Below are 13,724 nucleotides of genomic sequence, written 5' to 3'. Positions count from 1 at the left end.
TTGTAGTCAGGATGTCTTGATTCAAATGTTAGCTCTGCTACCTGTATTATCAATTCATTTAACTCCATAAGCCTCAGTTTCCACACCTATGAAATAGGAACAATACAAGTACTCACTTCATGAGGTGTGGAGAAGAGTGAATGGGATCATCAACCTGATCTCATTTGTTGTATGCTTATTAATAGTGATATTACAAGACATGCTTTTGTTCCAAATTGTTTTACATTTCATCCAAGTATCTCAAATGGAAATCCAGTGGCTTGTGATAAATCATCGATTTTTGCCTCAGACCAATTCTCCTAAGTTTTTTCCTTGTGAATGGAATAGCACCCCTAGGAGACCAAGTATCTCAGCTTGCCTTCCTTCCTCAAACTCTGGACCATGAAGCATTTGAGAAGGACTGTCTTACTAGATAGCCAGCTATTCGTTCTGCTCTGCCTATGCCCACAGCATAGGTTCAAGTCTAGGACAGTCTCCAAACCTGGCTGTGTGCCACACTTGCTGAGATGGTGAAATTATCACTGTCAAACAGATTTCCTGTTATTCCGTTGCTTCCTGACTTTGTTTGTTTGTTGCACAATGAGACTGAAAACAACCCAATGAGAAGACATGTGAAGCGCCAGGGCATTTATAGCAAGCAGTGTTCAGGAACTGCCCCCACCCCACACCCCCAGCGTTCCCAGACTCTTTATATTCTGGAATTTAAGATGCAAACTGTGATAATCCAGGTTGAGCGATAGCCAACCTGTTTTCCTTCTTTCAGGGCTTTGCCTTCATGGACCATTTACAAGTGCCACAAATGCTATATCCTGGCTTCACTCGAAATGTTCGCTCTTACCTCACAATACCAGTTTGCATAGAAAGAGTGGTGAATCCATCCAAGTATCCAGAAGACGTTCAAAGCCCTTTATTATTCTGGCAGGACTGCCACACTGAAGTGTCACACACACGGTCACTCAGGACAAGTGTTTGTTTACTTTTCTGGAGACCAAATGTTCAAGAGTGACAATACTGATGCTTTTTGAAGCCTCTCCCCTTGGCATGTAGAAGCCTTTGTCCCATGTCTTGTCATTGCCTTGTCTTTATATGAGCCCATGCTTAATTTCCATTTTCTGTAAGGATATCATTCATACCCAATTAAGGCCCATGTTGTTGACCTTATTTTAAATTAGTTACTGTTCTAGTGGCCCTCTTGACTTGGACAGTCTCATTCTGAAGTACTGGGGTTAGAATTTTAACATAAAAATTTAGAATGGGAGAGAGACAACACAGCCTAGGACATCTTTCTCTTCCACAATAAATGAGCCTTTGGAACTCATTTGTTGTTATCCTGCCCATGGACTGTAACTGAATGGATCTTGCATAATTCTTAGTATCGCTTCCTAATACCTTATTTTAAACCACATTTTTAATAAAAGTGTGTTTATTTAAGAGTAGCCTTTGTGTAAACTTTGGAATCACAGTTGCTGCCATATATGTACCGATCAGAAAGTCTCTTCACCCACTGAGAGGCTCAGTTTATTTACATGTAAAATAATGGTCCTATTGTATTTTCTAGAGTTTTACATAGCATCAGCTTGGAGCAGAGCTACCTTGAAATGAACCTGTTGTCTTGGCAGGTAGTGATGGAGCACAGACTTGAGCTGGTATAATACTGAGCTCACCTTCAGGAGGTTCAGAAAGCCTCCGTACAGATCCACTGTCCGCTGTGGATAGGCTCTGAAACAACTCTGTAGTAGGAGAGAGCGGATGTCAGCAGCTCTTTAACAATGCTGGCACTGAACACAGCATGTTCAAGTTATTTGGAAAAGCCATTGCTATGGAAGTCTTCATTTCCTGACAAAGCCAGATAAATGGGCTGCTCCGCTGTGACTGGAAGCAGGGTGCTCCGAGCACGGCCCCGTGTTTCAGCTAGGAAAGGCTGACCCTTCTAAGGAACAGTAAAAGGCTTTATAAAATACTGACCTCAAAATGTGATCATTGAAAATATTTAAAAACCGGAGTCTTTAAGTATGTGCTTTATTTTGGGAACTCCCAGGGCTTTGTGTCATTGTGGAGCATCACATTAGTCAATCTCTGACATTTATGTTACCCTTGTGGTGCTAGGAAGTTGCTTAGTTGTGATGTTTGTGGTACACACACGGTTTTTAAACAATACGGAAAATGTCTTAAAAGTTCCTCAAAACTCTTCGTATTAACAGCTTATCACCCAAGGCGCTTTCATGATGCTGCTTTCTTTTTAAATCATAAGCTCTTTAAACCATAAGCATTTTTTAGGCAAGTGAGTAGAGCTGTACCAAGTCCACGGAGCATTTTCCTCGCTTGCTGTTGCATGAGGAATTCGGAATTCTTCCAAGCTGGTTTTGGTTAAGCTTTGAAATGGCGCTGGATTGTGATATTTTATGATTCAGTGTTAATCTTGAGCACAGATTGGTCTCCTGGGCTATGTCATTTGCATAACCATCCCTCTTGGCAGGGTTCTTTTCCGTGACTGCCCATATTCCTTCCTTCCCACTATAGAGAAGAGGATTTCTCTTTTATCCAAGGGCAAAGCTGTCCTGATCACAGTTTCTTTTTCTAAATTCAGTCTGCACATGCCTCCAAGCCCTGTTTATCAGCGTTTCTGATGATCTTTGGTGAAGCACAGCAGAAAGTGTTCTTCTTAACTTGGCTTAGAGCAATGCACGTGCACGTTTCTTAAGTCCAACTACATTCAAGCTAGGCACACCATTATTTTTCTGAGGTTATAATGACACAATATGCTAGCTTTTCAGGAACCTCACCCTATTGGGTAATAATATGTCAGACAAATATCTACTTACAGGATTTTTGCCTTGATTAAGGGAACTAAGGCTGGCTGGCTACCTTTGAGGTGTGAGTTTTGGTCAACTAGTTTTGTTTTTGGTTTTTGTTTTTGTTTTTTGTTTTACTTTTATAGAGTTTGTGGAAACTTTCATCACAATAGTTGAATTTTTAGTTATACTAGTGAATGGATAGTAAGCAAAATGATTAGCTACTTCCTACTGACTAGAAGTGAATGATAATGAAAGACCAGCTATTGAATTTGTAAGTATGGTTGCCAATTCTTTCATCATTGTGGTCATATGCAGAATATCCTGAAGTTGGAGAGTGAGACACAGCTTTGCTTTAAGGAGGGGTGGGTGTCACAGTTCAGAACTGTTCCATTAGGGAATGGTGACTTTGATGTTCCTCTATGATGTTCTAATCCTCAAGATAGAATGCACACACGTCTGAGGCTCATAAGAGATGTTTAACTCAGTACAATCATTTAGGACATCAACTATCTCATTTCCACGAGGTTAAACAAAAGCTATTTTGCATAGTTTCTAAGTGTGACTGGTAATTCTGTTCCAGTTTAAGTGCTGTGGAGTGGTGTACTTCACTGATTGGTTGGAAATGACAGAAATGGACTGGCCTCCCGACTCCTGCTGTGTTAGAGAGTTCCCAGGATGCTCCAAGCAGGCTCACCAGGAAGATCTCAGTGATCTTTACCAAGAGGTAAGACCATGTGTGGGTATCATATCCTGGACAAACTTTCCAAAAGAACCTTCAGTGCTATGCTGATTAAATTTCCACTTTTTGTGTAACTCATTAGACCTTATTTTTTTTTATCTCTGATATATGATTTTTAAAAAAGTGAAAAATCACAATAACCACATTTCAACAAACAGGAGTGGGAAAGACCTAGTTCTATTATTAATTGAATTTTATCTTATTATTAAAAAAATTACCATTCTCGTTAATTAGATTTCTACACTCTAACGCCTACAGCCAAATCATATTGTGCTCTTCTAGGGTTCTTGAAAATAAGCATGTGCAGATCATGCAGCTAACGGGTTCTGTGGGAAGCCTGGGCTTTGTCGGTCCTGGGCAGATTGGTTTAGGGCCTTGATGTAGGAGAGAGAAAACTCTCCTGAGAAAATTCTGTGTTCTGCTCTCTGGTTCCCCCTGCTGGTAGTAACCTGTAACTTCAGTTTTAGTTTGCTGAAACATTCTAGTAGGTTTAAAAATTAATCATTTGGTGCCCCCAAATTTACTTATTGTGCATTCTTCCAGGACTCAGTTGCTCTTTCGTAGGAGTTTTATGTCCCTTTGTCCTTAGGGGTTTCACTCTGAGTAATGGGATACCGTTCTCAAGTTAAAATGTAAAGTTTAACTGCAAGCTGTGCTTACAGATAGCTCAGTGAAATGGTTAAAATCATTTACTTCCTGCTCTTACAGAGAACTGGCGTTCAATTCCTAATGCCCACTTGGTGTCTCAAAGCTATAGCTCCATCTATAACTACTATTCCAAGGGATATGACACCCTTTCTGACCTCTGCAGGCTCTTGCATGCACACGTGTACACACATGCACATAAGTTACGTAAATTAAAGTTTTGCTATAAGTTACAGTAGCCACTGGCTATGTGTGATGATTTTCATTAAATTAGATTGAATACTTAACTTGAAATTTCATTTCTTCAGCTTCCCTAACTTCGTTTCTACCTGTGGACATGCAGTCATGGAACACAGATAAACACTTTGGGCTTAACCTAAATACTTAGACTGTTTATAATAGAATAAGAATATGTATCTATTATATGTCTGTAATAATAACACACACGTGTGTGTATGTGTGTGCGTGTGCGCACACACATGTGTGAGCTGTGTATACACATCTAGGTACACATGAACTAAATATGGTCATGTAGAAGCAGAGGCAGGCTTTGGTTGTCTTCCTCCATTGCTTGCTTTGTTTTTTGAGATAGAGTCTCTCACTGAGCCTGGAGCTTGCTGTCTTGGCTGGGCTGGTTGGCAAGTAAGCCCCTGGCATCTATCTGTCTCTCCTAACTCAAGCACTGGGGCTGGAGATATGTACTGCTGTGCCCAGCATTTCTGTGGGTGATGGGGATTTGAACTCAGGTTCTAATGTTTGTAGAACAAATAAGTACTTTACTCACTGAGCCATCTCTCCCCACTGCACCTCAGGACTATTAAAATATATGCCTTTTGTATACTGTAGGAGAATATACCCCACCTCCATACTTGTCCACATTTTTTTTTTTTTTGTTAAAGGCCGCCTTACAAAGTCAGTAGTGGAGATACACACTTTTTCCTGCATACTATCTGATATGAATTGATCTGAACATAGTGCTGCAAGCTGAGTGGCTTCAAAAACAGAAACAGGTTTGCAGTTTTCCAGAGTAGAAATCCAAGATTGCGATGCTTGCGAGGTCAGGGCTGGGGAGGAAGGGTCAGCTCCTTCCATGGCTGGGGAGAAAGGGCTCATTGACTGCCTCTCCTCCGGTTTTCTTGTAGAAATATTTTCCTGGTCTGGTTTCTCTCCGTATGGTATTTTCCATGTGTATTTTTGTGGCCAAATGCCCCCACATAGGTCACCTTGGAGCCCACTGTTCTGCAGTTTGGGTTCATCATCGCTTCATTACATCTTCAACAACCCAGTTGTCATAAAAATCAGAGCCGTGAGGAAAAGAGATTAAATGTAAATTTTGTGAGGACACACATAGTCTAACCTATAACCAGAATTGTCGAAACAACTGAATAACCCAGCTTGCTTACTTTAAAAGATAATAAAAATATGTATTGCAGTTCCTCACATTACTGAAGACTCTGACGCTTGGCTTTTTATTTCTTGCAACATGTTATGATTAGATGTATTTGGCTTCAGTGACATGAAGGATGCATCAGACACAGTTAACCCAATAAGACACGATTGAGTCAGTGTTTCCAGGTCCCTCAGCGATTGTGCTCAGGTGAAAAGTCGACTTCTCAGTCATTGAATGGATATTGTAGTCCAAGAGGAAGTGCAACCAAGCCATGATTTTCTTAGGCTACAGGACCCAGGACTTGATACTTCTGCAAGTGTTACATGGAAACTACTGTGGAGGTTTTATAACTTACTCTTCTTCATTAAAAGAATAGGTGATTACAGTGTATGTACATATACATAAATGTGTGTGTGTGTGTGTGTGTGTGTGTGTGTGTGTGTGTGTGTTTTGAATCCTATTAATGTTCCTAGTATAAAGTTTGCTCATTGGCTAGTTCTGAGAAACAGCAAGTCAACATTGAAAGTTCCCCTTCCAGCACACTGGGTTAGTTTCTGCCTTGGTGCTGAGGATGTGTTAGAAGAATGGCCAGGAGGTCATAGTACCACCGTACACCACTTCAGAATCTCAATGTGGATTATCTCTCTTCAGTTTTACTTTATTTAGCTGGAAATTATTCATTTTTATATTTTGTATAATTTTCTTCTTGTAAAACTCAATTTGCCTTTCTCAGAATGGCTTAGCCTATGTTTTCTAATGCTCCACAATGGATTCTTTCTTCCAAGGGTTTGTTTCTAGACTGTCTAATGGAAAAAGATGGGAGAAAGCCATATCGTTGTACATGTGCTAACTGATAACCCATATTAATTTAAACACGTTCAACAGTCAGCTGATGCAGACAACTGTAAATTGATTTCAGACACAGACCTCTGGTTAGGTTGGTTGTATCAGACAATCTGCATTTGAATTTTACAAGGAACAACTGATGCTGATATTAGGAAAGATAACAGTGCAGTTATATGCATAATTGACTTTCAAAAGGGGATCATTTAGTAGCTTTATGGCTCAAGTATGATTAGGTCCATAATTAAAAAATAAGCATTCTGAGATCATTGGCCTGCAAAATGAGTGTTTAAATGGCGAAATGAGTGACTAGGAGCTGGAGGTTTTGAGAGGATTCTTCTGAAGTTGGGGAAACGAAGGGAGAACATTTTAGATGTCTTCAAATATCTCAAAAAATTTCTAATTCAGAACAAGAACAACACACACACACACAGGATTGCACCAAGGGCCAGAAGTTACAGGAAGGGAATTTTGCATCAATGGAAGGAAGACCTTGTTCATCAAAATCTGTTCAATCATGAGACAGGCTATCTTTTAAGCCAGTGTCTCATTGATAAAAATATTAAAGTCAAGGTTGGATAGCCATGTCAACAGGTGCTGTGGAAAAGGCTTTTAAATTAAGAGTGGCTCTATACTAGATGGACTTCAAGGTCCCTTTATCTTCCATATTCTATAAGCTCTAAGATAAGTACCCACTTTCTTTCTATACTCTTTCTTCAGAAGTCTGAAATCAGAGAAATCAATCATTCTCAACCATCTGGTGGCCTGCCTGGTTCCCTGACCCAATAATATTTTATGACACGTTTTGAAACCTTTGAAAAATGATAGAGCAGAAATATAGCAACAACTGCACATTTTAGAAATATCCTCACCAGAGGTGCAGTGAGGGTTGGCATAGAAACCCTTGAATGTCCACATTCAAATGTAAACATTTGGATGTGTTTACTCAGGAGTCAGGCGAGCCGTTCTTGCTGAGGGTGCTTCTTAAGACAGGATGAGGCTGTCTTGAAAGGTAGAATTTTAACTGAATTGGTGATAAGGACTCAGCTGTGCAAAGACTGCAAAGAGTATCTTTGGATTAGGGAATTGTAAGTACCAAAGTTCAGGTGGCCTGGACCAGTGCTCCTTGGATTCCTGGTACCCCATTCTTGGGAAGTGTCCACATCGCTGTGTTTTAGGATGCAGGGTGTCAGACTCCATCTCAGCCAAGTTTCAAACTTACAATTGGGGTTGGTGAAAGTCAGTGTGCGGCACCTCTTCTTTCTCTCATTACAAGGATGCAATGTTTAGGCTTGGCCTGGAGAAGACAGACAAACAGACAGAGGCGGAGACAGAGACAGAGAGGGGGAGGAAGTAAAAATGAAGGACATTTCCCATAGCAGGGATCCTGGACCTGCTGCCCATGGATTTGGCATCTTGGAAGAACTACTAGTTATACTATCAAACCAACTTTCAGTGTTTGTGTGCATTTTGCTGGTGAGCTGCAGCCATGGCTTTAATCAATTTCTCAAGGGACTTTGTTTGGGAGAATAGCTGTAGTCTTTATCTCAGATGGGAATCAAACCACGAACAGGTCCTTCAAGGTAAGACAAAGGCTCTAGTGTACCATCTGAAGAAAAATAGATGAAGGTAAACAGGCTCATGGCAGCCCTACTTCATATAGACCAACTCAAATTGTAAAGCAAAGAGGTACAGAAGCCAAGCAAAACGCATGTGTAGAGACATGTGACATTTCTTTGTTTTGTAGTTAAAAGAGAATGACTGCTAAAATGTATTGACAACATCTTAAGAAAAGTAACATTCTCAGTTATTTCTGTAAGGACAGGGCAGAGTGAGATCCTCCATTCAGCAGGCTGTACTTGGGACATTTTTCACTTTAAACCCCTAGACTTAACTTTCTTTTAAGCAAATATGTTACTATAAACCAGTTATAAATTTAGACCAGCAGTTATCAACTTGTACGTTGCAACCTCATTTGGAAGTCAAATGACTCTTTCACAGAGATCATATAGCAGACATCCTGCATGTCAAATATTTATGTTAGGATTCAAAATAGTAGCAAAATAAAAGTTATGAAGTAACAATTAAAATAATTTTATGGTTGGGGTCTATACAACATGAAATATATTAAAGGGTTGCAACATTAGGAAGGTTGAAAACACTGCTTTAGATGGTTATTTATTTTATCTTCTTCTTCTTCTTCTTCTTCTTCTTCTTCTTCTTCTTCTTCTTCTTCTTCTTCTTCTTCTCCTTCTCCTTCTCCTTCTCCTTCTCCTTCTCCTTCTCCTTCTCCTTCTCCTCCTCCTCCTTCTCCTCCTCCTTCTCCTCCTCCTCCTTCTCCTCCTCCTCCTTCTCTTCCTCCTCCTTCTCCCCCTCATCCCCCTCCTCCTCCTTCTCTCCTTCTTCTTCCGTCTAGGAATAAAGGATTCCAGAAAGGCCTATAAGGGTGGAAATGAAGGGAAGTCCCTCTTTTCTGTTATTTGGCTTGCAGGACACAGTGACCCTGGAATGGAGACTAGGGGTGGGGACTTAGTTAAGGAACAAGTGAGCATCAGTGAATGGAAAGCTGTTAAAAGGGAACTTCAGGATCAAGTGAGATTAGAACTAGCAGGAGCCAACAGAATTAGTCCTGATGGCCATCCAACATGATCAACGTTTCTCAAGAGGATATGGGGTGGAAGATGAGATATGGAGAATTGAGAACTCTAGGCAAATCAACAGCACAATTATTGCTAAAACTGTGACATACAGATGGAGATGGAGTAATTAAAAAAAAGTAAAAATAACCTAGAACTTGGTCATCAATATTGTTTGAAGTCTTCACACTCCTATTAGCATATTGCTCAATGTGTGGACTGAATATAGTGAATGCACATGGCCTGTCCTCATTGAGATTCTGAACTTAGTATAGTAAATGCACATGGCCTATCCTCATTGAGATACTGTGTGCTTCTGTTCTTGCCCCTCCCTTTTTATTCATCTGTACTCAAAAACAATCAGTACACTTTTCTTTATTTTCTGAGCAACTTCTTAGCCCTCAGTGATATTTGTTAATATCCCTCTCCTATTAACATCTTTGACCAATTCTAACAGTCAGTATTCTTTTCACATGGAAGCATTTTTCACACCCGAGACCCTACTATAGTTTCCCCTAGCATTTCCGAGCTTAGGTGGAGATATAACAACATGTTATGGGTACAAAAATGCTGTGGTGGGAAATAAGTATGGCCTTCCATTGAACTCTACCTACTGAGAGGGCCAGTTGATTGTCACCTTATTCTTTGATTTGTGTGGGATTCTCCTCAAGACCAAGAAAATCTTCACACATGATACAGACAAGAAACTAGGAGTGAAAATTATAGAGAGCTACAAGGAGTTAGAAAGGGCATGATTTCAGCCCTTGAGGTGAGTTGGCCGAGTCTCTAACAAATAGCCATAAAAGGGTCTAGAAAATAGAAGTGGGTCCTCCTGAAGAAAGGCACAAAAGGAGCTGGTAAGGAGTAGGCAATCCTCAGGTGCTGTTGTCTTTGTGCCCCAGCTGTGCAGTAGGACGAACATGGAGCAGTGGTGATATCTCATGGGCCTTTTGGTCTTAACAGAGAAGTAGGTGTTTATCCAAGGGAAGGAAGCATTTGATTGGCAGGTGGTAGAAAAAGTCATCTGCAGATAAGCAATGGTCCAAAGTTAGACCTGACAGCAAGTGAAGAGAATGGCCCCATCACTGTGATGCACCGAGCAGAGGCTGGGTCGTGAATAGCCCCATACTGTCTGCTAACACACAGCTTTTACAGTCTGTAATTGCCAAGTCAAAAGGCAACCGTGCACACAAATTTGAGGCATTCCTATGAAAGGAAGTCTTATTACAAAGTAGTCGTGGGATACTGATTTATTAATAATGAGTCTACACATCCAGATAAACACACAGAGAGCCCCCTGCTCAGACGGTGACCAGTAGGCGTCTTTTCAGGCTCAGTGGTTATTTAGATGGAATTTCCCCAAGAAATTCCTTTCTGGAGTTCTTTATATAAACTCAGAGATCTTCCCTCCTGCCTTTCTCCTGGCTTCATTATCTCCTTCTAAATTGCCAGCAGGAGCAGTCTGACTCTGGCTTGGGTCTTGTCTGTTTTATCAAAGTCCCCGCAGGACCAGTTCAGGTTGTTTGTGGCTGGTAGGGGCCCAGCACAGGCTTTTATCTTCAGGCTTTGCTTGATCTAATCTGGTTTGGAATGGCTCTGGCAGTTTTCCTGCAGGTATACAAATGCATTGTTCTTTCAATTGTGAATTTCCTGTTCCTTATTCACAGTTCAGAACGACCACTTTCCTCCTCTGCTTTATTCATAGAGACTAGCAGTGCTTGCTTGAGGAATGTAGAGACATAAAAAGACCTTATAGGATGTTGGCTTGCAAAAGTATGTTACATAGCTATTAGTTTAGATCTTTTTTTTTTTTTTTAAATCTCAAATGCTGATGTAAAGAATGGGATGAGAGGGACTGGGGAGATGGCTCAGAGGTTAAGAACACTAATTGCCCTTCCAGAGGTCCTGAGTTCAATTCCCAGCAATCATATGGTGGCTCACAATCATCTGTAATGGGATCTGATGCTCTCTTCTGGTGTGTCTGAAGACAGCTACAGTGTACTCATATGCATTAAATAATATAATTTTTTTTTTAAAAAAGAGAGAGAATAGGATGAGGCAGGGGATTAAGGTGAGGATCTAGACTTGAGGTAGAAAATTAGGTAGGAGACTGCTGGATAATTCATGTGGTTAAAAGGCCTGGGTTCAGTCTATGGCATTGAGAATAGGATGGAAGGAAGACGCGTGGAGAAGGTACTTAAAAACAAGAACAGGAAACTTAGGCGTAGACTGTGGGGCATGACAGTGAAGCTGAAAGCATGCTGGTTTGACTTGGATCCTGGATGAAGTCTGTACAGAAGGGTTGTGGGTGATTAGATTCTATGAGTCCCATTGTGCTGCCTTTAAGGCTGTGGTCAAAAATTGCACGATGATGCAAAAATCCAGGAGGCAGGCCAGGAGGCTTAGAGATGTGAAGAATTTGTGTGCCAGTTAAAGAAAGACTAGTGCAATAGCTTAGATGAGGTAGGACTTTGTTTCTCTTTCCTGCCCAGTCAACTCAAGGCTGAAGTTGGCTCAGGGGTCAAAGGTGATGTAACCTTGTCTTCTTAGGTACCTGTCTTTCAGAGTTACTTTCTCTGGGGGCCCTGGGCAGAGGGAAAGGACTTGAAATGGGAGCATATCGTGTTTCAGAAAGGCCTGTATGCCTCTTATGGTTTAATGTCCCTTAATCAAGGGTTGAAAGTTATAGGGGAGGCAAAGCAATATATTGGTTCTTCACCCACCCCAAGAATCATGGCTGACACTGCTTTAAGACAGCTGAACACTTACTCAAAAGAACTTTACGTGGAAAGGTAGCTTGAGAAATGGAAATCCAAACTCCTGGAGAAAACTGTTACCTGACATCTAATGAATGAAGTGTAAAGCAGTAGAGAAACTTGTCCAGACAAGAGGGATATAAGATGGTCAACCAGATGGAAGGGATGCCCGCAAGCCCACTTTCAGATATTTTCTGTTGACTCTCCATCATGGTCACTGTCTGCTCAGTGTGTACAGGAAAAGGAGAAACTGTAGATTATCACAATCCTTGACCTGAAAAATCCACCCTCAGTTAGCACAAAAACACAGAGCAAGAAGCTGTAGTCTTTTCTGTTAGAATGAGCAAAATGAGGGCTAATACAGCTAGTTAAAAACCTAACTGCAGGCCTCGGGGTTGGCTCAGCGGGTAAGAGCACTGACTGTTCTTCTGAAGGTCCGGAGTTCAAATCCCAGCGGCCACATGGTGGCTCACAACCACCCGTAATGAGATCTGACGCCCTCTTCTGGTGTGTTTGAAGACAGCTATAGTGAATCTCTCTGGAGAGAGCTGGGCTGGAGTGAGTGGGGCCGGCAGAGTCCTGAGTTCAATCCCCAGTAGTCACACAGATGATGGCTCACTACACATTAAATAAAATAAAATAAATATTAAAAAAATAAAAACTAACTGCAGATCCATTGGATTTACAGGGGGAGGAGGACATTAGAAAATGAGTTCTTAGGTTTTACAGTTTGCCTTCAAGGATTAGAAGTTTAGTATTTGTACCTTACTTTGAGGACAAAAATCAAAACAAAACAAAACAACACAACACAATGGTAACAAGAGGAACTAGGTGAGCGGGAGACCATAGTCATGGGACCTTGCTTCTGCAGTGTGCTTTCATTTTTAGTCTAAAAACCGACTGTCACCTTTAGGGTAGGGTGTGTAAGCCCTGAGTTTTTCAAATAGGATATTCATTTGCACAGCATCCTGATTGATGGTGTTAAATGTATTAGCTCATTACAACCTTAAGACAGTTTTTTCAGTATTATCAGCATTTTGTGAAAAAGTAGCCCAGGAAGAGACAAATAGATTTGGTCTCAGGTTGTATGGCTGGGAGTGACTAAGCTTGAATCTGCTTGCCTCAGGAGCCAGGGCTTAGATATCTCTAGTGATGAATACACGGTCAGGAGCAAAATGAGTTTATTAAAAATTTTCAATTCTAAGCCTCAAACTTCTTGTCTGTTAGATACTATATTGGCAGCACAAAGATAAACAGAAATCTTCTGTACGCATTTTCAGTGCACAGTGGTAGCTAATGATGCCAGTAACAGCAATATATTAAGGAATTTATTGAATTAAATAGAAAAATTAGTGCACTGCAATTAAGTTTTTAACTAGCTGTGTTGGCCCTCATTTTGCTCATTCTAACAGAAAAGTCTGCAGCAGCATCTTCTAGCTCTGTGTTTTTGTGCTAACTGAAGGTGGATTTTTCAGGTCAAGGATTTTGATAATCTGCAATTTCTCCTTTCCCTTCTTCCGGTGGTTGAACAGCTTGGGTGAATAAATCACATTAGAAGGGTCTACAAATAGACCCTCATGTGAGCCAAGCATGGGACTTCTTCAGCTGTGGAAACCTGAGAGTGCTTGTCGACATTTTGGACTCTAGTCTCTTTATATACAGTTTTGGTCAAATTGTAAAGTGTGTAGCCAAGTGTTGTGTTTTTGCACTTGATAAAGTTGCCTATATCCTGTGAGCATTATGTAGATTCTGTGAGCTATGAGGATCTGTCATGCATTCAAAAATACTAAAATAACTTCTGCATAAGTGTTTTCCATGCCTTGATAAACTCTACTCTTTAGAGGTGAGAAGGTATTGTTTCAGTACATGCTCTCTAGGTCTTTCTTTAAGGGAGCACTTATTGTCCTGCTGGGGTTAAGA

At 40.8% G+C, this 13,724-nt stretch overlaps 1 protein-coding gene across 2 annotated transcripts in view; it reads left to right on the top strand.

The window, feature by feature from the left end:
• Tspan12 (tetraspanin 12) overlaps positions 1-13,724 on the top strand; it is a 63,519-nt gene that overhangs the window by 37,123 nt on the left and 12,672 nt on the right. For both annotated transcript variants that reach the window (XM_031381252.1, XM_031381253.1), the window contains exon 7: positions 3,376-3,519. In XM_031381252.1, coding sequence (XP_031237112.1) covers positions 3,376-3,519 — 144 coding nt within the window. The remainder of the gene's footprint in view (positions 1-3,375; positions 3,520-13,724) is intronic.

This window comes from Mastomys coucha, unplaced genomic scaffold (genome assembly GCF_008632895.1).
Source record: "Mastomys coucha isolate ucsf_1 unplaced genomic scaffold, UCSF_Mcou_1 pScaffold20, whole genome shotgun sequence".
Lineage (NCBI taxonomy): Eukaryota > Metazoa > Chordata > Mammalia > Rodentia > Muridae > Mastomys > Mastomys coucha.
The sequence above is the reverse complement of the archived record's forward strand: the minus strand, read 5'-3'. Positions and strand labels throughout refer to the sequence as shown.